The following is a 26848-nucleotide window of genomic DNA, read 5'->3' on the forward strand; positions in this document are numbered from 1 at the left end:
ACACTCAATGCACTGTATTTCATATCCTCTCTACCATTTAATGACTAGGTTAAAAACTCCCATGGTACTTTTCTCTGCTATTAATAACTTAATTGCTAAATCTCACTTTTCAACTATACCTCCCAAAACCACTGTCTTTGGTCCATATAGCCTAAAAACCATTACTTTTTTAGTGACAAGTTTTCAGAACACATTCTCCTTGTGTGAACAGACGACTTGGTGCCAGCACAGAGGATGCATTTGTAACAGTGGTAGTTTCTCATATACATTTTAAAGAGCCAACAAGGGAGACAAAATCTGTGAAAAGTGTCTCCTCCCCAATATGCATCTCTCATTTTCCTGTTGAGAGATCATGCCTCTGACAAACCAGTGCTCAAAGCAAATGCACTTCTTTGGAAAGCTTCCCCCACTGTTCTGCCCTTATTGTCCTGTCAACACCCTCTCCTCACAAACAGCTGCTTCTCATCGGAACTGATTTCTGAGCACAGTTTCAGTAATACAACAAACAGAACCTCCAGCACCCAGAGGGGTATGAGGTAAAAAAATTATATGCAAGTGTCCAGTGATTATCATTTGAAGTCTTGCATTTTCTTCAATAAAAAGGAAGTAAATAAAAGAGAAATGATCAAGCATCCTTCATATGAAGGACCAAAGTACCTTCAGTCAACAAGTATCTCAGCTGACAACTGTCAATGTTGACACTGAATTAGGTAATTAACATCCAGTTCCTTTTCACACTGTCCTGAAGTAGTTGACAGCCATTCAAACTGTATTTCCTTTCTGTCTCCTCCTCCACAGATTAAACAAAATAAAAGATCCCAAGTAATGATGGCAAGAGAATAATGGCAAAAATTTAAGGAAGGCTGATAAAACATATTTCTAGCATTTCTGACCTGGCACCTAGAACTTTCACATAATAACAAAGCATCAGAAGTAACACCATCCACATCAGCACCCTCAAGGAAAAGCTAGCACAGCGTCTGGGCGTGAGCTCCAATCTACCAGAATCCTGCTTCAGCACCAAGTGCCAGAGCCTGGGGTGGGCCCTAGGCCATGCCTCCAGTGGCGAGCCCACAGGGCCAGGACACGCACCTGAGCCGTGCGGTTCTGGGAGAAACCTGGCAGAATGTTTCTGGCGTTCTCTGGCCTGGGCTACCAGCATTCTCCCAAACTGTCAGGCATGGGCGCCAGTTTGGGCAGCCCAAGCACCATTCCCAGGAGGGAGTCCAAATGCAGCCATCCTGCTTGGAGACTGGAGTTCAGCACTACAGGGCAGGACCAGACCGTGCCAGTTGGCCACAGGGCCAAAGAGTAAAGCCTGGCACTGTTTTGTTTACTACGCTTGAAGCCCAAGCCTCTAGCTGAACAATACAGGGCATTAACCACTGACCAGGTCTAACAACACAGATAAACTTTTGTGTCCGTGCCTTCTCCTCTGCCACCTACATATTAAATAGCACACAGCCTACTCATGTATACCTACATTAAGCTTGTCCAATTTTCCCACAACAACATGGATGCTATTTAAGAATCAGGTCTGAGAGTCCTAAAAACTTTCACAGCCTTCTGTTACTGCCCCTTCATACAAAATGGGAAGGGCAGTAGCCACCTAGTGATGAGGTTAACAGGCAAGGCTCCCTGTGAGGTGACATTCAAAACAGTTGCCAGATAAAACAGAAAGTCCCGTGGGATCAGAGACCTTGCTATGTAGCTGAAACCCATCTACCTACCTGAGCTAAGAATTTGCATTTTAGTGAGTTCTTATCAAGAGTCTGCCACCTAAGCAATGCCCTCCACCAGTGACACACACACTTTGAATATCAGGGAACTCCTCTCATTGTCAGCTTCCTCAGCATCCAAAATAATCCCTGAATGCTACCTTTTATGTCTTCTCCTCTTTCCTGACAAGTGTTTCCCTTATGTATCTCATGGCAAACCATGCTAGGATGCCAGAAGCATGAGCAAGCAAAACTTTCAAGACAGAAGTGTTATCACTAATGTGATTTACTGTAGATAAAAGAAAGTGTAAGAGGGTATGGATGATGTTGTTAGGCTTTTCTTTTTTTAAATCTAAGCCCGTTTTGTCATGTACAAAGGTAGTAAACATCTGGAAGACATTCGGTAAATTGAGAGTCATGGGTTAAAAGCTGTTTCTTGGTAAATTGCTCAGATCCCAAAGATAAGCATCATTCCTTGGTGGCAAGCTCAGCAGTCAGGGACACTGGTGCAAAGGACTGGAGCAACCTCTCTGCAGAAGAGGTGTTCTTAGGGAAGGGGCAAGCAGTGTGCCTCTCAGGCGTCAGCGTTTGCTCATTCTGACACCCTGGGCCAAGACATGTCAGCAGAAAGGATGTGGGTTTGGTGTCACTGGCAGCAGGCTCTGGTTCACAACTAAACCAGCAGCCTGGTAAGTGCAAGCCAGGCTTCTGGCCTGATCACATCAAGCTCCACACCCAAACATACAGTGAAACAGTTCCTAACACATGCTTGAGGCAGGAGCCCTGGAAATGTTGGTCCTATCCCTTAGCTAGTGGTACCTTAACAACTGACAAATCCACAGGGAATATATAAACAGCACTCTGCCTATCAGATTGTTTGCTTCTTCTTTTCTTTTAATTGAAAGTGTATAACTGAGCTAAATAAATTAAGACTAGTCTACAAAGTTTTTTATAAGGACTAAACAACTGCACTTGTTAAGCAAAAAAGGTGTCCTTATTTTAGATAAGCAAAGTGGTTTGGGTACCAAACCTGTTGGCACAAGAAATGACCACAGCAAAACCAGAAGTACAAAATGAAAGGTTAAGAATAGTCACAAAATCTACTCCATGAGTCATGAGACATCAGATTAACTGCAACAAGTTATTATTTGTATGGCTGATATGCTTCCATAAAAATAATTTCAGCAATGGGAATAGGTGAGAATACTGATAATGACCCAGTATCCTCCTGTGAACCTAAACGTTCCTGTAACTCAGTTCCACAGTCCCATCATGTCATACCAACTTTTAAATAATCAGGATTCAGAAATCTGTGGCCCCCTCTGCAACTCAAAGATACACAACATAAAATTGTCACTGTTTCCGGAACTGTAGAAGGGTCATTGCCAGCTGGTTTGTAACAAGCTCTTGTGCTGATAGCACTGAAAGGGCAGACAGGCCTAAGAAGAGCCCCACAGTGCCAGAACAGTAAATTCTGTCTTTCTGTCCCTAGGCTTGAAGTGGCCCATCAGAGCAGCATTCAGCTGGGCACTCAGTGTCTCCTGGCCCGACATACGGCATTCAGCTGTGTAAGCAAGGAGGAAGACTCAGGAGGAAGGGTCAAGGTTTTCTCCTCACAGAGCTGTTTTCTCTTATTCTGCTCTTGAGAGCTGCAGCTTAAAGGGAGCCAATGTCTCTTCACATGAATGGCATCTACAGAAGGGTGAAGGTGATATGCAGAAGTCAGGTGTTCCAACCAGACAGCCACCGTGAGGTTCTGTCCCAGCACAGATCCACTGCAGTTCTCTATGTCTGCGACAGCTTGACTCAATCACACCTGCAGAGGCAGTGTGACAGCTTTAATCATGCTTGACTGGGTAATTAAAAAGGACTCTTCGTCTGCAGCAATGTTTAAATCCAACACTTTGGTGAGATCTCAGGCATGTTGTTGGTGCAATCCCCAGTCCAAGAGTCAATTTGTGGCACAGAAGGGAAAAGCAGTCAAAGGTAGTGTTCAGTCTAGATGAGATGGCTTTGCAAGAATTGCATTGCTCCACAAGAAGTCTTTGTAACCAACTGAGAAAGGACATGGTTGCTTATTTCAAGTCCTTTCTTGTCACTAGCTGTACTCACTCCAGGTAACCAGCACAGGCTGCCATTTGCACAGGAATTTCAAGCATCATCAAAACCAAAAGATACACCATCATTTACATCCTAAACCACACTACAAATGTGCAAGGCCTTTACCATTGCAGGCTGGAAATCCATTGGGGAAACAAAATTAGAAAAGGATTCTACAGCTGGAAAGAAGACAGAAATTCATACAGTCCCTTTATATTTTCTTGTAAGAGCCTGAAGCAAACAATAAACAGGCTACAGAAATAAGTAATTTCTTGAAAGCTTCATCTGTCCCGGACTCATCTGGGTGCCCAAAGGCAGACAATGCACCTGGGAGATCCTGCTTCTTGAAGCCTCAGAAACGCTCTGTGTCGGTTGCCTCTGGGAGTGCCAGGATGTGGAAAGGGGGAAAGGGAGCCTGCAAACACATCACCCTCTACCGCTCGGGAGGGTTCAGCGTTGCACTTCCAGGGCACCCCCAGGAGTCTGAATACCTGACCGCTCCCATAGATGCTTTATGCTGACACCCAGTTATTGGTATGAGCAATGAGTTGTTCCCAAATGCAGGTACAAACTCAGGCAAACCTTTCTCTCCTGTGACAGTAATACTCTGTATATTGTAAAAAACCTGTAAGTAATCCACTGCCTCACTTGGTACTGCTAAAGCCTTGGGAGTGCCTTGCACCTGGTGTTTTGGGCACTAGGGTTCAGGACACAAACAGATCAGAGAATCCAGATAACAGCACAGGAATTATCAGAAGTAAAATTAAATTGGTTTTGAGAAAGAAAATGAAACAATTTGACAATTTAGCATAATCTGAAGCAAAATGTGAAAACATTCTTGAAATATTTAAGGGATTGACACAAAGAAAAAAAGAGCACTAAAAAGATTAGACATTATGTTAGGGATTAAGAAGACATCTTTAATACTAACAACATCTAAACACCAGGATAAACCACCAGAAATTAACATCTTTCCATATCAGAATATGATGGGATGGTTTGTGTAGATTCTCTCCAAGGCTACTTTTCATGATTCCATGATAACAATGTAAAATTGAAGAATTACATTTCTCCTCCTTGCAAACCAGTACTTCTGCCTATGGCAGAAATACTGTGTGACCTAGGGAGTAGAAAATTATCAAAGCTTTTAAACTTTTTTGCTTCCTATATTTAGGGACAAACAAGTTTCCCATAATGGGTATCAGTCCGCTTCCTGCAAATATCAGCTGAAAATGCTGTAAAATCAAACATGCATCCAGCTATGCACGGAGGAACTGCAATACTCTGCTCTCTGCGATGCTTGGCTCACTTTTTGACCTTCATGCCCTTTCTACCAGAGCCTTTGTCCCTCCCTTCCCTCAGCTCCCACAGTGCTATGGCAGGAGAGGTTTGCTGCAGAGGCACCAGCGTGGCTCTGGGAAAGCCCAGGGCAGCCAAGCACTCCCTCCTCCCTCAGAGATCATGGCACATGTTCAAACAGCAACTGGCATGCCTGAAATGAGAGGGAGGGACAAACTGCAAAAGGGCTGATTGATCACAGCGCAGCAACCAAGAGGAGGGAGACATGCAGAGCCAGAAAGAGGTCAGACACCTCATTCCAAAGGATGTAACACGACCGAAGTAATTCAGAGATAAAGGGTAAAAAGGATCAGATGCACACCAAGCTGGAATGAGTTAAGGGAAGCAGACAGAAATTAGTTTCTCACCTGTATGGCAGAAAACTGGTAAAACTACACAGGGGATTTATTGATATTTTCTCACCATGGAAATTCTGTGAGAGTGCAAAAAGAATAAACACCTTCTTTCACATAAAAACCTGCTGAACTCCTATGTAACTGATTTGTAAAGCCTCACTGCAAAAGGCATGGGCTCAGCACACTATATTCAAAGCAACACCCTAAGCTCATACAGCTCAGAGCAGGAGAGAACCTGGGTATTCTGGATCCTCCAGCCCTGATCTTAGACCCATGGCTGTAAACGGCTCTCTAGACCACAAGCTCAGATGAATAAATATTTTCAGAGCTCTCTCTTTGCTTAGTTTTGCTTTTCAGTGTCTCACTTTTGCTCCATCTTTCTACATCCAGATTGTTTTCTTCACTTTCTTTCTTTGTATCTGGAGCAAAAGAACCTTTTAATCTATTTGCATTTCAACCTTTAGCTGCTGATTTTGCACTACACTTGGTCTAAATAGAGAACTCTACTAGCAGAATTGCCAACCTCAAATTCAAGTGTCAAAACAAAAGCCCCCAAACACTCAGAAGCATTTTTGTTTTGCTAATGTTCTATCTTCAATTCGTGCTTTACAACCAGAAGGACTACAAATATGTCATTTAAAATTAAATCCGTGATCTTCCTCAATTTGCATACATCAGGAACCAGACTTAAAAAAAAAAAAAAAAAAAAAAAAAAGCTTGGTAACTTTAAAACTAAACAGAACATCTTTTGCAGTTCTAACAATTGTAGGTGACCAACTGACCCAAAATAACAGATCAGCAAAGGTAATTTAGATCACTTCCAAGCAATTTCCTTTCCCATCTCCTTCCTCTCCCAAGAATGCTCCTTTAGCTGTCTCCTAATAAAGAAGCACCATTACCCAAACCATATGGTTCACCTTCCAGAATCAGCGTTTATCTGTATCTACTGAGGGTGAACAGGCAGAGAACAGGGTAGGACAGGAAACCACAGCTCACAGCTGAGACAAATGGTCTGTTTGCTACTCTATTAGAGCACCAGAGCCTTATCTTGGATGCAAACAAGATTGTGAAATAGAAAGGGAAGGAGGAGGGGGGGAAGACCAAACAAAGCCTGTGATGCTTATCGTGTTTCAAGATGGGTGGAGTGCAAAACCCAGAGACAGATCAATTACACCTACAAGGCAAGCAAGAAAGAGGAGCAAAACACAAATATTTTGAGTCTGTAGGATGTGGGCTAATTTATCTGATGGCACATGTCCTAATGTAACATTTACAGAATTAAAAGGATTGAAGAGGACCTCTAGTTTTCATACAAAAATAAAGGAATGCATGACAGTAAAATCTAAAAATAGTATTGGTACAATTACTTATCCAATTTGATACCTATCTGGTAACAATTCACCTTTCCTACTGTTTTCATGCCTGCACAGAACAAGCAGCAATTGCTCAAGCTAAAAGTACATCCTGTCATTCTGACATTAAAATTAGCAAGTTGGTGGTTTGTCTCTGGAAAGGTGAAAGAGACATATATATACAATGTAGAGAACAATTTGACTTTATATATTTGCAATTAGCTAAGCTGTGGGAGCTGCATGTGCAGGTTTGAGCTGAATGTTTGATGAGATAAATGAATGTGAGGGAAAAAAGTGATGCAACAAAATACCTACCACTGCAACCCAGCGTACTGAGTAACTACTGCTCCAACACTTCCACATGTAATTCATGATTATATCTACAAAATGGTAAAAAAAACCTTTTAAAAACCTGACCGCCAACTGCTGTGTGTTCACCATTTAATCTGTTTTTAGAATGATGGTTGACAAGTATGTCTGAAATCGCTCAGGCTCCTGTGTCTCCTTACTTGAGAGCTGATCTTTAATTACTGAAATATTAGTGTCAGATTTGACTGGGTTTCTGTGGAATGACCATGCAACAGTCAAACACACCACAACCTTTCCTTCCCCAACAAACTGTGCATGACTTCCCTGTACCAAGTGACACTCCAGGAACGGGCACCTAGAGCCTGGCCAAGCCTGAGGGCTGCAGCCTGCAGACACTGCACCTCCAGCAGTGCGCCGGCAGCCCCACACTCCTGCACAGGACTGCATGCCACCAGACAGATGCTGGCATTTATCCAGCAGGTCACTTAAACTAAATTATCACCTGCTGCCATTCAAAAAAAAAAAAAAGGAGGTATTTACAAAATTACATAGGACAAGATAAACTTTCTGTAGATGTTACAGAGTTAAAAGAGGCCAAAGGATTAATTGAATCTTAAAGCTTGGAGACTGAAAATCCTTATGGTTTATGATCACACCAGAGACTTAGAACAGAATTATCTGTCTTCATGCCTTTGAAGTTTATCTTACTCCTTAAACTTTTACTGAAGTTCCATTAGGTTCTAACAATTTTCCACTTTGCTTCTTCTGTGATCAGTAGTTCTTTAATGATGTTAGCAGCAATATATTTCCATCTGCACCATGCAGTTCTCCCTGCTGCTCAAAAAGTTTGTCTGTATAATGTACTAGTACAGCCAGTAACACAGCTGCATAACTGCAGTATTGTCTATTAGTACTCCTGAGTTACACAGCACTTCTTCAAGAATAATTCCATAATTAGCAATAATACCATCCCTGCTTAACAAAATGGCAAATAAAACAGGACACCATATCATGTGCGTATATTCGTAACTAAATCAGTAACTTCAGGTCATCAGCTCTGAGCTGGTAGAAGAGAGTTAGAAGTCCATGTTCTATCACTTTAATTATTTAATTATAACTTTCATTATGCTTTATATTAAATTTTACATACTCACTTTATTAATTTATGAAAGCAAAATATGGACCACAATCTTTTAGGTAAAGCAAATAAGGGTTGAGTCCTTATGTTAATAATGAACCTATTTTCCCCTGCACCTTAGTGGGAAAACATTTCTGAACATAGAAAAAGAAAAGAAAAAGGAAATCTTTCCTTAAACATGATCATATATTTATCTCCTAAAACAGATTAAAATACTATAAGTGAACTGAGGTTATTTTGATTCATTTGCAAACCCATAGCATTAAATACTTACAAGATTCTAAATACTTAAGAGATTCTTGTACATTACCAGGGAACACAGGAAGCTGCTGCTAGCAAGCATCTTCAGTGCTGTGAATAAACTCATAGAATTTAGCTATTTGCTTTTTAAAACATTGTTTATTGAGAACACTTAATGAGGACTAGGGCTTCAATAGCAAATATTTAACCAAGAGCACAGATTCCCTCATACAAGCACAGCTGTCCCAGCCTACTTGGGGGAAATTCATTATAATAATAAAAGATATGAGCTTTAGCCTTCCTTTACTTAACCCAAGCTACTGACGTTTCTTAGGCAAAGGAACCCATACCCCACATCTGTCTCATCTCCTTTTTGACAGGAACAAGTTTCTAGAAGATTAGGGTACTGCAGTTCTGCACAAAACAGCAGTCTTTCAGGGCAGCCAAAATTACACTTGGATCATATGGAGTACAAACCATTTTAGTACAATTCGCACTAAGGACAAAACAACTGACCTTGCCAGTGACACTGGAGTGTTAACCTGGTCCATCACCCCGGGCAGGATAAGAGTGTATGTTTATTTTGCACTGGGTAGGTGCTGCCCACAGAACACGAGCTGGGGAAACAGCGATCCATGGGCAGGAGGGGTGGCTGCTGAGCAGGGGTGCCAGCACGCTCAGGAGAGCCAACAAACACGAGCTGGGTGGCCTCTTGTGAGGCCAAGCACAGCTGAGAATACAGTCCCAGGGCTACAGGAGTACTTTCATCAGTATCCTAAAGCAAAACTTTTGCATCTAATCCCAGTGATTATATAGATTATGTTATCCTTGCACGTTGTGTTGGCTGTCCAATGTGGGAGGTGGGGAAGAATTCTTTCTTGTGGGCTGTCTTGTTAGAAGGATTAAGTTATGGCCATCCACAAAATTGATGCAGAAAATATTTCACACTCCAAATTTTATTTTTAAAAATTTCATCCCGCTACTGCTCCTTTTACCCTCACATGCTGCAGTAGATCCTCATTCTCCTTTCCTTGGGGCTAACAACATTCAGCTATAAGAAAGCAGTTGTACAGAGAATCAGTCCATAAGATGTAGGTCAATGACTGAGGAAACTGACATTATTTAGGACAGCACATGAATATTTGACATGTGCACGAAGTTAAGCCTGTGTATGAATGCTGCTCTAAACTAAGGCCCAGAGATGAAGAAGACCCTAACCCTCGGAGCTTTATTCAAACATAATTACTGAAACACAAATTCCGTAGGGGGGTAAAGCTGCACTTCCAGAAGCAACACACGATAATACTATAGCCACTCTACACCTGGTGGCAAAGTGCCTCAGAAGGGCTCTAACTGCCAGCAGCGCCAGCCAAGACCCAGCGAGTGCGCTCCATCAGGATCTTCTCCTGCCATTACCTAGGGCATATTACTCACTACTGCTCTAATGAAAACTGCCAAGTTAACAAATACAAATAAATAAAAGACCTGCTTTGTTTTTTTTAATACATGAAAAACCCATTTAGCTAACACTATGAATACATTTAGCTGTAAGAACTGGAATTAAAAATATATGTAGCTTGAATCTACATTCTAGCCTGCAGCTAACAAAATCTCAAATTCAGTACTTAGGACAGAGGAGTTTTCTGAGGGATTTTGGTTTTGTTTTGTTTCGTCTGTAGGGTGAGGCTCTTCTACATCCTAGAAGAAAACCTCCTTACACTGAGACAGAACCACAGTTCTAAATGAAGCTAACTGGCACTTCAGTTGGAAAACTCAAATTAAAGGCTCGGAGTTCAATTACTGGAGAGAGAAGAGGAGGGTTCAAGTAGAGACTAGTTCATAAAGCAACCACATCCTTGTAATTTATCTTTTATGTTAGACAGTTTTCCACTTTGGTGAATCTGAAAAACACTGAAGACAAACTAATTTTAAAAAACAAACAAACAAAAATCTTGCCAGAAGGACAGGTCAAAAGGGGACCAGGGTCTAAGTGCTTTTAGATGAAACCAGAGTTTAGTCTTTATCTAGAAAAACACCAGATATAATTTCTGCCCTTTAAGAAACAATCTTTTAGAAATCTCTGCAGAGACTTCCTTTGCTTTGCTTCTTGATCGCTGTGTGATCACTAGTTTTTCTTTTATATCTATATCTATCTGTTATCTAGTAAGTTTTACTACATGCTTTTCTAGTTATTTGCAGGAGTGTGGTGGTACACAGATGAATTCCACATTTAGAACCTACATAGGAAAATGGAAATATCCAGATGGATTTTTTTCTTCTGAACTAGCCCGTGAATAATTTCAGAGGCAGGTATAATTGCTTCCACATGCACAGACACACCCGGCACAATCACAAATTTATGTTTACCATTTAACAAGGATACATGTACAATATTTATTTATAAACAACTGACAGTAAGAGTAGATTTTCCAAGTGAGTGTAAAAGCAACTTCTGAACAGCAACAACAAGCAAAGGGACGAGGCATTCTGAGAGCAGAGCCACTCCTGGATGGGTTCCTGCCGCCCCGCGGGGCCGGGAGCGCTGAGGGGCCGGCGCTGCCCGCGCTCCGCGCCGGGGGCGAGAGAACCGCGGCTCTGCCGGCCCCGGCCCGGCCCCGGGCCTCTCCGCACACACTCCCTCTCGGCGGAGCGGACCCGGGCGCGGGCACTTCCACAACCTGCGCCCCGCCGCCCTCGAAGCCCCCTCGCAGGGAGGAGCCGCCGGGAGGAGCCGCTCCGGCCGCCCGCCCGGCCCCGCCGTGCCCCCGAGGGCGCTCCGCAGCCCCGCGGTGCCACTCACCGACTGCAGGAAGCGGAGGGTCCCCACGTAGTCGCGCTCGGTGCTGAGGATCTCGTTGAGGACGCAGAGGCGGAGGCGCAGCTGGCGGTCGGTGTCCTTGGGGCAGCCGGCGGGCTCGGCGGCGCTGGGGGCGCCGGGCGGGGGCGGCGGTGGCTCCATGGTGGCGGCGGGGGCCGGGCGCTCCGCTCCCCGCTCCCTCAGGAGCCCCCCATGGCCCCCTCGGCCCTGCCTCGCCCGCGGGCCGAGGCGTTACAGGAGCCGGGCGCTGGGCGAAGCCCGGCTGCGGGACATGCCGGGCTAGCGGCGCGGCACCGCTGAATAGAGCGCGAAGGGAAGTCCCGGTGGCAGGGGGGGAAGGAGGGACGGGGGGGGAAGGAGGGACGGGGCGGGCGCAGGCGGCGGAGCCCGGCCCCGGGGGCCGGCGGAGGGCAGCGGGGCGGGGCGAGAGCGAGGGCAGTACGGCTTTGTCATCTCCTCGTCCCGCGCACCCGCGTGGTCGCCTGTCCTCGGCTCCCCGTCCAGCACACGCACAGCCGCGTGTCCTCCTCGCACGCAGCCCCTCTCACTTACCGCCTCTCATCCGCACTCCCCCATCTCCTCCCACACGCACTCCCTCACCCCCGTGCGCTGCAGACCCCGCACACCTCGCCCTCTGCCGCCCCGCATTTCACAGTGTGTGGAGTTGCTGCACAGCCCGCACAGCGCGGTCACACCGCGCGGCCGGACACGGGGCTCACCCCACGGCACACGAACACGGCACAGCGCGGTGAACACACCGCAGCTTCCCGCACGAGCAGGGACTTGCCCCCAGCCCTACAGGCCCGACCCGGCCCACCGCTAAGCTGGGGTCGCACAGACACCGCCGTTGTCACACAGGACCGCACACAGCACAATGGACACAAACGGGCAGAAATAAGGAATCGCAGACTTCCATGCCAACAAAGAATAAATACAAAAGCGGGTTTCATCGCTGTAAATCCAAAATGCAGAGGTTTTAAGTTATTTACAACTGCTTGTGCAAAGTGAGTGTCCAGCATAAGGGCAGAGATGAACAGGGTAAACTGCACACAAAACCAGGCTGAGGGCTGCATTTCAGCACTACTCCTCCCATTCCCAGAAGGCTAGGTTCATAATGGTGGAGATTCTCCCAAATATCTTCATTCCATCACAAGAACATTGCCAGGCTTTTGGCAGACTACAAATACTTTTTTTTTCTTTTCTTTTTTTTTTTTCTTTTTAATTAGGGAAAATGGTTTCAAGAGGAAGATTTAAAAATGTTAATTATGTGAACTCCTAAGAGGCATAATAATAGAGACACTTATTGGATATACTACCTTAAAAAGTAAACTTAGCAAAACGAAATGTAACAAATAATGTAATAATTGTCATCTTCCCCCGGCTAAACCAAAATATCTCTTGAACTTTTTTTATCTCAACATGGGCTTTTTTATTTTCTCACTGATTATTTTTTTATCTCAACATGGGCTTTTTTATTTTCTCACTGATCATTTTTCTGGTTTTTAAGTTTTCTATTCAGGAATAAGTCTAACATGCCCAATTACCATCTCAAGGCTTCACGGATATCACATTATATGGAATGAAAAAACAGCTCTTGGGTCAAGACACAGTTACAGCAGGCTGCAGGTCTGCAGTGTAAAGAAAATATCTCAAATGCTTTCAGCCCTAGGTGTGGAAATTGTCTTTATTAAACGTCAATATTTTATTTCCCCATGTCTCCTAATGAGGTAGTCTTGGGTCAAGGTGTGCGGTTGCCATGGCTCTCGTGATGCCCTGCGGTAGCACTTTGTGCATCCTCATCAGCGACAAGCGTTCCCTCGCTCCGAGTCAGGCTGAAACACCATGGCTCAAAGGGGAAAGAAGACGTGAGAACGGCCTTGTCGCCCTGGGTGTCGGTCCCAGGGAAAAGCACGGAGCGGACGGAGCGGCCGGGGTGACCCTGCGCTCCGTGCGGGTCTCAGCTGCGCCGAGCAGCGCTCTGGGCTGCGGAGAGCCTGCAGAGCGCGTCTGGGACATGGACAGCGAACCAGAATCTCTAGAAGGTCAGATTAGACTCTAAATTCACTGGGTTTCTTTCAAGTTCTTTACATTTAACGTTTCATTTTCTTCTGAAAGTCACTTCCATTTATTTACTCATTTTGTATCCAGTTTATCTCTTGTTTAAAATCATCGAATGGTTTTGGGTTTTTTCTGTTTGGGGCAAGAGGCAGGCGGCAAGACTTTCTTTAAAAATATCCTAATTAAATAACAATACACCCTGTTAGGAAAAAACACCATCACCAAAGCTACGCCCCCACCCTGTGGCTGAGTGAGAAAGTTGTTAGTTTTAAAGCTGTTAATTTGCTATCTCTGTCTCCAGCGTTTTCCTCAAAAATCCAATAAGAATTTCATTTCCATAGCAAGTGCTGAGACAGGAGTCTATCACAGCCTAAGCAGAATGTTTACCGATGCGATGCCTCCACCGCTGGAGGACAATTGCCTTTTTGTCACCATGGTGTACAAGCTACATTGCTTCAAAACACTCCTCTAGCTTTAGTGGCAGTATTGTAAGCATTACTGCATAAGGATTTTAACAAGGATGTTACTTGTGACTGGAAATTAAAATTAAAGGAAGATTTTTCACTCTTTTTTGTAAAGTGCTTTCTGTTGGCTGTAGGAAAATTCATTTTGGCAAAGTCCAAATTATTGCAGACATGCACGTAATCCTTACTTTTGAATGAAGATTCTATTAGTTGCTAATGCAGACTTTTATTTTAAAGACAAAGAGTATGTAATTAGCATATTAAATGAACATATTTCCTATTGAATCCTCCTTTGACACACAAGGTGTTTGCATGGAAATGCTGCTGCTGAACAGAGAATAAACCCCAACTCCTTTCTATTGAATGTCAGCAGCTAATTTAAATTCCAACATTGCATCTGTAGATATACAGAGTAATTCTAGAAACTTCAGTCAAAATAATGTAGTTAATAGAGATTTCCATGTGTCTGGTTAAAATCAAGTTCTGGCCTGTGTGCAGCAGACATTAACCAACTTTCACTTGTACCTATATAATTCATTGCAGATAACTGATTTTGCTAAAGCCACTGCTGATTTATTCTAGTGAAGAACTAATCCCTTTGATTTCTACAAATTATTAATCTTCAAGCAAGATATATGGAGGTAGTTTGCAGTGAGCTTTGCAGAAATAATTTCTTAGCTTCCGATTCTTCAGGAACCTAGACTGCCAGTGGAGCATTTGCATTTCTCTTTTTAACATCAGCCTAAAAATAGGTTTAAGATAAAGATGCTCAGGTAACTTGACAGCAGAGTGACTTGGAACAAATAGAGGCTTAGAGGGAACATGATGAACAAAGAAAAAGAATTGCTAGGAAGGGTGGATGGAATTCTCTGTGATTAGAAGAAAATATAATACACACATTCAGTTAAACTCTGAAAGCACTTAATTAGACATATGGTGTGTGGTAGAAGGACATAAGCATTACGTCCATTTGAAAAGAGGGAAACTGAGATGCATGGCCTGGAGTGGCTGCCCGAGAGTACTGTGGGCATGTGCAAAACAGAGCCCACCCAAAGGGGCCCCCACAATGTCACACGAATTTTCAGGCAGAGACTCAGATTTTACCTGTGGGGTTGTTGGGCCACCTGTGAGTGGGATGAGACAGCAGTGACTGAGGTCGTGCTTCTCCTTGGTGTCCCCACTTACTCGATAACCCTAATGTCCTAGAGAAAACTGAAGGTGAACACCACTTCATGCCATAAAGGACTCTGGATTTGAGAAGAGGGACATACTATAAACTGTATCATGGCACCTGCACACAAGCTTTTGTAAAATGTTACATCACTGTCTCACTTGGCAGAGGGACAACACCATGAGAAGGGAGAGTTGCAGCCTTCCCATGAGCTCCAGGGAGATGGACAAAACTTTTTGAAAATATTCCTAGTACTGAACTCACTCATTAATTGGAAATGCAGCTTATTTCCTTTTCATAGGTTTCAGATTTGTGTCAAATCCTAAACACATATAATTGGAGAAGAAGCATGTGTTATTTCATACATTCTTTATTCAAGTCAAAACATTCAATTTTGGAAGACACTCTGGGTGAAGGCTGTATTTGCTATTACTCACTCCTCTGATACTTCTTTTCTTTCCACTGTCTGATTCACTTCTTTAATCATATTTCCTCCCTTTTGCTCTTCCTCAATCATACCCACCTACTTAAAACTAATCACATACTAAAAAGTGCATAATTAGGTTTTCATTATGTTCTTTCCTGACATAATTTTTGATTATGTAATTAAGGGTTCTCACTGAGCTCTTGAACTGAGAGAAGATTTTTGGTTTAATTAATCAAATGGTCCTTCTCAATTCAGAGTAGCTTTAAGTAGTTTTGTTTTTAAGTCAGGTGCAGAAAGTGTTTCTATTACTCCTGACATAATGCTATATGATCTGATCTTTACCCTCTAAAGCCAACAATGGAGAAGCATAGCCTTGACAACAGGCTCAGGTATATTTATCTAAAGAAAAGAAGATATATCAAACTTAAATATGCTTGACATAGGATGATTTTTAAAAATTTTTCAAATTCTTTTTTTTCTATTGTAAAATGGAAGTTTGTCAGATTTTTATTAAATAGTCAATTAAACTAGGGTTGTTCCAAGTGATTTTTCCCCATATGAGACCATTTACAACTTTGCAACTTCTTTCACTTTTTTCTAACAAATTAACAAATTCTTACAAATTTTTTTCTTTTGGGAGAGTACTAAAAAAGGCTGCTGGAAGATTTGCAGATTGTATGCAAATAAGTATTTGCCCTGCGTTGATACAATCAAGCAAATGTTCACTCTCTGTATTTTGTTCTCTGTAAGTACATGAAGTAAAAATAACATGAACAACAGTGCTTGTTTTTGTTTTTGTTATAAATTGCTTCTTCCTGACTGCATTTGCATTATTTCCTCTGCCAGTACATTGAACAGGAAAAGCCACCTACCTCTGTGTCAGCACAACTGAGGTATAGAAATTGTAATGAGGAGGTGGAGGCTGGAATTCTGTGGCCAGTTCAAAACTCGTGGTGTTTTCACAACTAAAGCTGGAAAGAATCTTCTGCATGGAACAGAGAGCTGAAGATCCTAGGAAAATGTTTTATGGCGCATATATAGACCTGGAATACATGGCATCTATCCACTCTTCTTTTCTCCAGTTCTAGTCTTTGCTTTGCCTGATGCACCTCAGTGGTGTTGACGGCATAGAGCATGATTTTGGAGCAAGGGATTGGCACTAGCTCAGCATCCTGTTGCCAGCTGAAGGGGTATTGGTGAATTGTTCTCAGCTTAAGATCAGACCATGCCTGAGGGACTGACTGGGCTGGGGCCCACTCCGTGTGCTGCGCGAGGAAGAGGAGCAAACATCACAGAACGTGCTGCTGCATCTCCTGCATCTTTGACACTTGGTGTTCCAAATGCAGTGTGCAGAGGTGTCTGGGATTTACTGTCTGCACCTGCAATTTTGGTCAGGTTTTTTAAATACTGGAGTATATGAGTAGACTAACATGCATTTCTGAGATGATATGTGAATTCTTCTCCACTAAATACTAAGAGTGATGGACGTCTGCATTTGATGAACTAAAGATCTTTGCTAAGGATGGGTGGAGCCAGTTTCATATCACAACAGCACAAAACAGAGAGCTTGGTCATCATACATAATTTTGCCATTTATAGGCTCCCTGTGCATCTTGTATCCAGTATAAAACTCTCTCCATGGTTATTGTAGTGCACACATTTTGTATCTATAAGGCTGAATTCATGTAACCTGGAAACATTTAGTCATTGGTGTAGCTTGGACTGTGTTTTTATTGTTGAACTTAACTGAAGTGTGAGCTACCCTTTTTTCCCTTTCGACATTGTTGCATGTTTTCACCACTTCCTTTGTGACACTGTGGTGAACAGGATCAGTTCCTGATCAGCTGATCCAGCTCAAATTAACTGGAAGGCAAACAAACAAAAGGTCCTTTTTTGAATCAGATTTGCTCCCTGACAAGCTCAGTGTGCTTGTCAAGAGTTACTGCAGGCATGAGAGGAGGTGTTCAGTCGTGTGGTAAGGGCAGGCATGGGAGAAGGATGGGATTGCCTCCTTTGGCAGTAACTCATCTACAGATCAGTTTAAAGCCATTTGTGAAACTACAGCCTTGCATAACTACCAGCATCAACACTGGATGCAGTCCTTGGAATTATAACCACTCGTTAGACCTTGTGGAACTGCCATGGGCTGTGAGCTCAGTGTAGGGGAGAAAGATGTTCTAGGAAATCATCACCAGCTCTAACAGAACTACAGCAGTCCCTCTAGGGAAGGGGAATCAGACTTTTTTGTACTATTGATATTTTCAAAACAGGCTTCTTTCTTTTTCCTTGGTTGATCTTTGTGCAGAAACACTAAAAGTGCAGCAATAAAAATGCCATTAAACTAACAGTGTCACTCATTAATCACAGAAAATTTTCATTTGAATTACACCGTAAATGCTGTACAAGTCTTAACAGAAAGACATTAGCAACACAGTTAGGAGGACGCTCATATGCTTTGCTATGGAAGATGGAACTGTAGGCTCAATGCTATGCTGAGATCGCTTTTCAGGAGAAAAAGGAAAGATAATTTGATAGAGAATGCTTTGTTTAAACAAAAGTTACTTACCAAAGTCATAGGTATCTGTCTCTGGCCTGCACAATGTTTGGCTTTTATTGCTCATAGGGACACCCTGGTGTGAGGTGAGTATAAAGTGTACAGGGTTAAGCAGAAGGTTCTTTCCCATTCTCAGGATGCTTTGCACTGTGTTGCACAGACACTTTTACAGCTTTACATCCATTGCTGACCTCCATGATGTTTTATTACATCAATAATCCCAAGTGCTCAAATGGACCGCCACAATTCAGACTTTTCTGGGAGTTTTGGAGACATCTGACAGCAGCCCTGAGCTCTGTCAGTCCCTGGGGAAGACGGCAAAATGTCTTTTATGCTTGCTTTCTCTCAAGCACAAGGAGAGAGAACAGCTCTTCAGAAGGCAGACAAAGCCTTCTCTTGGAGTGGCTGATGCTCTGGACATGGCTTGCACTAGGCCTGTATTGTCATCACTCCAGCATCAAAGCCCCCACAGGTCCCATGTGTCCTGTGCTCCTGTAGAGGAGTAGAAGGCAGTGGTTTGTGTGTGAAGTGTGGGTTTGGCTGGATTTCTGTCTGGTATGCACCAGGGCAGCAAAGCACGCTTGTGTGAGTGCTCACACAAACACGCCAGCTGCAGTCCTGACAATGCCCTCTTGCTAAAGGCTGGAAAGGGGCGGGTAAGCCAGTCTGAGTCTCCACATTTCATTGGGATGATGATATGGAAATTGTTTTTCTGTTCTACTGGCTGAAGAAATTACAGAACCATTTCTGTTTCAAATTGAACATGCTGCCTTAGAACACCAGACCAGGACAGCTAACAGGTTCTTTCCTCTGTGTCAGTTCAATATCTTGCAACTCAGTTTTTGCACCTTTACTTTTTGTAACTTTCCATAAAATGGTGGCTGGGACTCAAGTGATGAAGTACAGAGACAAAGGGAAACTAGAGCAACAAAATAGTGGTTTTGGAAAGAAGGCCAAAAGATGTAATATAAAGATGAGACAGAGATTTTCAAGAAGATTGTGGAAAAGTTTCCATTGACAGCAGCATAGAAAAGTATTTTTGCACTTTATAATCTTAACCACTCTGGAAGGAGAGAGAAAGGATCAGTTCCACAGACCCAATTTCTACACACAACGTTTCAGTTTATTCAATATGTTTCTTCTGATCCAGTAACATTTAGTCTCATAAAGCATTTGGGAAATATTGCAAGGACAAAGAAAGAGAAGCTTAAATAAAATAAGAGCGACTGAATAGCTCACTGGACCTGTTGAGTTACACATTTTAATTCTAGTCCAATAGGAAGAAGATACAATAAGCCAAACCAAAACAAAGCTCCTTTTGTCTCAATGAAGATTCCTCTGAAGAATACCCAACTGCAACTCAAGAATAAATGAGTTCAGTAATGAGCAGAGAGAGGAAGCCTTTCCTGCTGAGAGGAAAGGAAACAAGCCTTCTTAAATCTGAATCAAGGAGCCGAGGACCTGCCTTTGGGAAAGACATAAAGAGTTCTGCACATACACGACTAAGGTCTGTACTGTATGATAAAGCTAGGGACATTTCTTGATGATACTCTGAGTTTCTTACAAGAAGTTATGAGAAATAAAGATCGGATTAAAGGTCAGAGAGAAGGTCACTTATTTTAATTCCTCATAGTGTTACTCATATCTTCTGATTGAAGTTATCCTGATCGAAACCCACTAAAATTGAAAACCAGGATCTTCACTAGCTTAGTATTCTGTTTCCTTTGTTTTTACTGAGTACAAGGTTTGTGTCAACAAAATCTACCTCATTACACACTTGCCTTGGTGACAAGCAGAGTGCTGTGCAAAGCAGGCTGTTCTGTGCACAAACAACGTGGAACAGCCAGTTGTGTGCCATTCGGATACACACAACTCCAACTAGCACTTGCTTGTGTGGCAAATAAAGTCTCATTATCACCTCTCAGACAGGAAATTTGCAAGTGAGTGATTATCCAGCCCTGGGTCTTCCACCTCTCCAGCACCTCAGGGTGTGGGAGCGACTCAATTGCATTTGCATCTTTCCAAACAATTACACTTCTCACTCTGCAGGCAAACGCAGGAGTTGGCAAAAATATTTTTCCCAACTGCTCCTTCACTTTGGCTGCTATCCTTTAAAAATAAATGCACTTTTTGTTGTTTTCAAAACATGTTGTTTCTAATGTTTCTCTGTATTTAGGTAATTGCAGACTTTTGTGGCTTAGATACAGTTCTAAACACTATAAAAGGAAAATAGTTAGAAATTTTCAAGCCTGAATATATTAAGCTCTTAAAATGACTGTGTTTAGGACTGCTGCTCATCAGAAACACATGCTGCTATCAGTGAGAGCAATGGTTGTTCAATAACATGGGCCATCAGGGCAATAATATTTGAATACGTGAACATTTTGATTTAAGGTCTGATATTCAGATTCTATTGCAATCTCTGCTTGTCTGAATAGTTATATTCCTAACACATCCTCTTATGGTTACATATTATTTGTTATCATAACAAGGAACAGAGGCCGCAGCTCGGCATCGAAGTGTCTGTGTCTGCTTCCGTCCAGCATACGTGATTTATTGCGATACCTTCACACGAGTCTGGTACCACAGCTGATCTCAGCATCGGCTCCTTCTGACAGGACAAGTGAAAAAAAATTTCTAACTTGGTTTTGATTGAAAGGTCCAAACAAAATTGATTTAATTTAACAAAATTATTCTGTGGGGTAATTGTCTAGTTTCTGCAGACAGGATGCCGATCCTTTGAAATGTGAGAAAAATGAAAATGCAGATTTGGACTATAGCCAAAGTATGTATTTCAGGTTTTTTTATAAGAAAGTTCAAGTTCTCTTGTGAGAGAGAGAACGGCAAATCTGATCTGTCCTGATGGCTTTATAAGGAAAGAATAATTTAATTTGCATTTACTTAAAATTGCATAAACCTCACCTATTCAAAATACTGCTATTATCCTTTGTAACTTAATTTAGGGTAAAATATTGGGCTAAAAGGCAAATCCCAGCAGCGAGCAGAAGTGCTGCAGTCAGGTTTGAGAGCTGGGCGGTGGCTGGCAGCAATGCAGGCAGTGGCAGCAGTGCAGGGCTGGCAGCAATGCAGGGCTGGCAGCGGTGCAGGGCTGGCAGAGGTGCAGGGGTGGCAGCGATGCAGGGATGGCTGAGGTGCAGGGATGGCAGAGGTGCAGGGGTGGCAGCGATGCAGGGCTGGCAGAGGTGCAGGGCTGGCAGAGGTGCAGGGGTGGCAGCGATGCAGGGATGGCTGAGGTGCAGGGATGGCTGAGGTGCAGGGATGGCAGAGGTGCAGGGGTGGCAGTGATGCAGGGCTGGCAGAGGTGCAGGGCTGGCAGAGGTGCAGGGGTGGCAGCGATGCAGGGCTGGCAGCAGTGCAGGGCTGGCAGGGGTGCAGGGCTGGCAGCAGTGCAGGGCTGGCAGGGGTGCAGGGATGGCTGAGGTGCAGGGATGGCAGCAATGCAGGGCTGACAGCAGTGCAGGGCTGGCAGAGGTGCAGGGCTGACAGCAATGCAGGGCTGGCAGCAGTGCAGGGCTGGCAGCAGCAGCTCCTGCCCACCATGGCCCAGCTCCGTGGACAAACAGCTCCAGTGCCTCTCCTGCCAAGTGATTTTTCTTTTAATCTCATGACATTGCACAGCACTGTTTCGATATATTGTCTGTCCTTTTTTCACATTACAGAGCTTCTCTGGGCTGGAGTGCAAGTTCTGTGTGAGGCTGCTGGCAGTCAGAGGGTCAGAAGATACAGATGGTCTAAGACTGGGATTTGAAGAAAATAGTGGGAATGAAAGGGAGAGCATTGTCTATACAGATCATGGTGAAATGCTAATATCACATAAATACTTGTATAATTACTCTCTTAGTAGTTACCTAATTATATTGCTAGCAGTGGGAGAATGCTTTACTATGTGTATTTATTGATTTCAGGGCATGCATTGTTGAACTGGAAAAAATTAGAGAGTTGAGACAGTGAATCAAATGAGGACCCCCTGGGAAATCCACTAATAAGTACATTACTGGACATCAGGAAAAGTGGCTGGAAGCCAGGCAGAACAAATAGAATCAGTCCCAAATGAAATTATTAAAAATAGGCAGAAGAAGGGAAAAGAAGTTCTATGCTAATGCTTGACTGGGAACTAAGCTACTATACAGACCAGTGCTGGTTTTCCAAGAATTTTCCTGTCCATTCGGCATCTATTTTTAGACTGTGGTTTCCTTCCTAAAACAAGCTATGCAGCAACATGCCAGTGGGAAAGTGCTGTGAGGTTAGTCCTGCCAGTCAGTACCGAGCACCTGGCCTCTGGGCAGATATCCAGAGAGCTTCTTGCCAAGGAAGTAGCTTGTCCAAACTGTGAACTCCGTCCACCTGTTAGGCATTGTTTGCTCATGATTTATGTTTCGCACTACAGATGCATTTGCCACAATGAGCTATTTACAGCAGTTTAATAGTAATTCTTGTAATTGGCACTGAATCCACTGGCAAGCAGATGCATGCAGATACATGTATATCTTCTCCCTTGGTCTGCCTTCTCTCCCACTGGAAAGGCTTTCTTTCTTTGTTTGCCTGCAGCCAGCGACACGCACTGTGCAGCTACGCTCTGCAGCACGGCGCTGTGCTCAGTAGCAGCATTGCACCGGGCTGCATTGCCTTGGAATTAGCCAAATGACTCACATCCTTCCCTCAGAAATCAGCTACTGTAATCCTAAAATACTTTGAGGAAAAGAATATTTGAAAATAGTTGTGAGAATGATATCAACCCCATTACTCTTTCAGTACATTTAGTTATTACACGGTGATGTCAGTGTAAGGAGAGCACTGAGCAGGCCTAATTAGACTTTAGAACTGTCTGTCTCTGGTGGTTGAGACCTTCTGTGGGCTGGGAGACACTGAGGCATTATGCCATGTGCTGGGAAGCCCAGGTGCATTTGGTGTTCAGGTGAAAGGAGCCCTTGGCCATAACCAAACCTCAGCTCGGGGAGCGTCATCCACCAGCTCTGTGCTCTTCACCTGGCAGTCGGAGAGCTCGCTGAAACTGAGGCCTGCTACTGAATCTGGGCTCTTTGAAATCCAAACCATAACCTCAGTGTAGCCCTACACCTATGAATTCAGATACTAGTCCATGATTTCAAAAATGGGGTTTTGCCTGAGAGAAATTTTTTAAAAAAATCTCTGTTAAACCATCTGTTCAATCTATTTTCTGAAAACTAGCCTGTATCCATTTGCTTCTCTCCTGAGAACTAATCCTGTCCCATGATAAAAACCCTAAAATCAGAACTGATAATTTGGCTGACAATATGTGAAGAGTTCTGCTGCTTAATTAGTTCTGCAATGCTGCTGACAGTAATTACAGCCTCCTTTTGTGTCAATAACTAAGTCAGCAACTCTCAAAAAAGATTCAGGCCCTTATTTGTCTTTTAGTTATGTCACTTCTGCATCCCTGTAATTTCAGTGATAACAGTAGAATTACCCTTAATGAGCAGCAGTGTAAGTGAAAGGAGCATCCAGACGTGTACATTGGAGGTTGGGTTTGCAGTCACATTTCTTACTGGGAGCATATTTAGAAAATATGTATCTGAAAATACAAGCACAGGTAAATTTTCCCTGGGAAATAATACTAAACTGATGCTTTGCACAGATGTTCAGAACCCTTGTTAGTGGTTTTGGGGACAAAAATTGCAGTTCTTGACAAATCAACACTAAAGGTCCATTGATGACATTTTAAGAGTTAGCGTCCTGCTGTTTGAGAAAAAGGAAGCAAAACTGCAATCTAGAGAACTGAATGTGCTCCTGTATTCTCCATTAGATGTGGCCATGTGGATTTGAAGGAGATCTTTGTGGAACTTGCATGAAGTGACGTCTGTGTGCAGTGGTGGTTAATAGAGCGAGGAGGGTGTCAATGGAGCAAACACGGACACACGTCCTGCTGGCTTTGGAGCCCTGAACTGCATTTCAGCTGCGACGTGCTTTACCTAGGCAAAGGGTAAAGGGAGAAGATTCAATTAGGTATAAGGTTATTAACAGAGGGTTAATTTCTGTGACTGAAAATTTAATTTTTAGTGAGTCCTCATTAATATATGACTTTGGCTCTTTCAGACGTGCTCTCTCTCCATGCCTCGTTACAAGACTGTGGGAGAGTTAACAGGGATAATGCGAATGGGGAGATACTTAGGTTAGAAGCGTTATAAAATCCAACATTCCACCGAGGCGGCCTCCCGGGCAGTAATTTACAGCTTTTCTCCAGAACGACGGACCCGGCCCTCAGCCTCAGGCTCCGCCCTCATCTCCGCCCATCGCCCCTCCCTCCGCCCCGCCCATCGCCCCGCCCTCCGCCCCGCCCTCCGCCCCGCCCTCCGCCCCGCCCTCCGCCCCGCCCTTGGCTCAGCCCTCGCTCCACCCCCCGGGCTCCGCCCCTCGCTTCGCCCCCATCACGCGCAGCCCTGCGGGCGGGGCCAGGGCCGTGTCGAGTCACGTGACGGTGCCAACATGGCGGCGCCGTGGCGGCGGCGGCGCGGCCGCTGAGGGAGGCGCGTCCCTTCCGGGTGGTGCCGCGGGCCCGAGCGCCCGCCCGGCGCTTGCCCCCGCCTCGTCATGCAGCCACCGGCTCACGAGCAGGACGCCCGCACTAAGAGCATGTTCGTCTCGCGGGCCCTGGAGAAGATCCTGGCGGAGAAGGAGGCGAAGCGGCCCCCGCACGGGCAGCTGCGGAGAGCCTGCCAGGTGGCGCTGGGTGAGTCGGCCCGGCCCGGCCCGGCCCGGCCCGCACAGGGCACGCGGGGCGCGGCGGTGGAAGGGGCCCAGCCCTCCGGCACATGTGCCCTCCAGCTCGCGTCCCGGCAGGATGCGGGAGATCCTCTCGGGACCTTGGAGCGGAGGGAGAGAGTTCTCCCTGCAGTACAGGACGTTCAAATACGAGGGGAAAGCCCCCAAATACCTGTTTTAATAAGTTCTGGTCTCGATGTGAAACAGGAGGGTCTTGGTCTTGCCACTTCGGTTTTGAGAAAATTAATTGCAGCTTTTGGACTGGGAAACAAGAGTTTTTAAGGCCGTCGACTTAGGGAGTCTCAGAGCTTCTCGGGATGTTAAATCTGACCTGATCTCCAGGTCGTGTTTGGACTGGCTGAGGACTGTTAGCATTTTGGCCAAGTACACGTAATACCTGTGATGTTTTCAGATCTGGCAGCGCTTTTTGTGAAGTTGGTGGGCTGGTCCTGAAATCTGCAAGTACAAGCTTATGTAAAGGTCTCTGTGGTAAAAGTTCTGACAACATACGGTGTGTCACAGAGAGGGAAAAGATAAACTGAGGAGAATAGTAGAGCTCTGCAGCTGGAGTTCTCTGTGGCCCTTTCTTAATTTGCAAAAGTGACATTTCTCTTTCAGCTTTGGTTGCTTCCCATCAATAATTTCCTTTGAATTGGGAGCATTTCATGTATCCAAGACAAGAAAGGACAGGTTGGGTATGTAAGGAGGCTGGGCAGGTGCAAGTTCTGTCTCAGGCAGAGCGAGCTTAAAGAAATGCTGTCATTTTTATCTTCCAGCAGTCTTTACTGCCAGAGATCCGCAGGAGCTACCTGTAGTGTAAACACATATGCCCCAGCAGTTAGAGACTGCTTTTCCTAATGAGTTCCTTTTCCTAATCTCTTCCCCAGCTGCCCCCACATGCACTGATCCCATTTACTGGGCTGAGGTCCTGTTTTGCTGCTATATAAATATATCTAGAGGCTGAGAAAGGGAACTTCCTTGTAAGATGCCTGGTGAAGGCCGGTGCTTGCTGAGGCATTGCAGGCGGTGATTTTGGGAGGCGTGTTGTGCAGCAGGAGTGTTGGCACCTGCCGCTTGGGTTATGGCTGTGCCTGCGTGTTCTAAGGTGCAGCCTGTGGGAGGGGAGCTAATGCTCTTGTGGTGGACAGAATAAAAATGAATGCTTCTTGTGGTGGACTGCTTTGGAAAGGAGTCCGTGGGCTTTCCTGGTCTAAAGCAGAGATCAGCATAAAGAGATAACCTTATGTTGACCAACTGTTAGGGGCCTGAATGACTGTATGGGAGGATCTCTGTTACATTTGGTGAATATTACTTGATTATTTTAGGTTGCTTACAGGAATGGGGTTTCTTTTATTTACATGTGATTTTCCCTCCCAAACTTTATTCTATTTTGATTGAGCCTTTTTTTTTTCTTTTCTCGAATGAAAAAATCAGTCTTATTTCCATATACTTAATTTTAATTAAGCATATACTTTGTATTAACTAAGACTATGACAGTTCCAAAAGTGTCAACTTAATTTTCAAGTTCTGTGCAATAGTAAATACGTGAGGAAATGTCGGAAGAATGTTACTGGCAGTCTGAAGAATTCAGGCCAAACTTTGTAACCTGCAGAAACTGTCAGGAATGAAAGAAGCTTCAATGCTGTGAATAATAATAAAAAGTCCAGTTAACACTGAATAAAATTAATTCTGTTTGAAAGAAATGTAGTTACTTTATGAAAGTGGTCATTGTGTCATCTGTTGTCTGCTGCACTTTTCTCCAAGTAATACTTCAGATAATCCATTTCTACTTACTAAATCCCTTTTGCTGTGCAGTCTTCTCTATGCAGCAGTGTTTTTATTGGAGCCTTGTGGCATTGTGCCACTTATAAACCAGGCAACACAGGCGTGGAGCATGTGTAGCTGATATCTGCTCCTGGGACGAGGGAATCTAAGATGATTTTTTTTTTCCAAATAGGGAGAAATGGGTGTATTCTACAGCTGCCTAATAGAAATGAACCAGTTTTTATGGCTTCTGCTATGGTGTTACTGCAGTAGTGTTTCTAT

At 44.0% G+C, this 26848-nt stretch overlaps 2 protein-coding genes across 3 annotated transcripts in view; one reads left to right on the plus strand and one right to left on the minus strand.

Moving 5' to 3' along the window:
- Positions 1–11659, minus strand: part of PREX1 (phosphatidylinositol-3,4,5-trisphosphate dependent Rac exchange factor 1) — a 113562-nt gene extending 101903 nt beyond the window's left edge. For both annotated transcript variants that reach the window (XM_059480682.1, XM_059480681.1), the window contains exon 1: positions 11352–11659. In XM_059480682.1, coding sequence (XP_059336665.1) covers positions 11352–11510 — 159 coding nt within the window. In that variant the 5' untranslated portion in view covers positions 11511–11659. The remainder of the gene's footprint in view (positions 1–11351) is intronic.
- A 12884-nt stretch (positions 11660–24543) lies between these two features.
- Positions 24544–26848, plus strand: part of ARFGEF2 (ADP ribosylation factor guanine nucleotide exchange factor 2) — a 34404-nt gene continuing 32099 nt past the window's right edge. Inside the window, exon 1 of the mRNA XM_059480589.1 lies at positions 24544–24770. Within this exon, the coding sequence (XP_059336572.1) occupies positions 24632–24770 (139 nt within the window). The 5' untranslated portion in view covers positions 24544–24631. The remainder of the gene's footprint in view (positions 24771–26848) is intronic.

This window comes from Ammospiza nelsoni, chromosome 12 (assembly GCF_027579445.1).
Source record: "Ammospiza nelsoni isolate bAmmNel1 chromosome 12, bAmmNel1.pri, whole genome shotgun sequence".
Lineage (NCBI taxonomy): Eukaryota > Metazoa > Chordata > Aves > Passeriformes > Passerellidae > Ammospiza > Ammospiza nelsoni.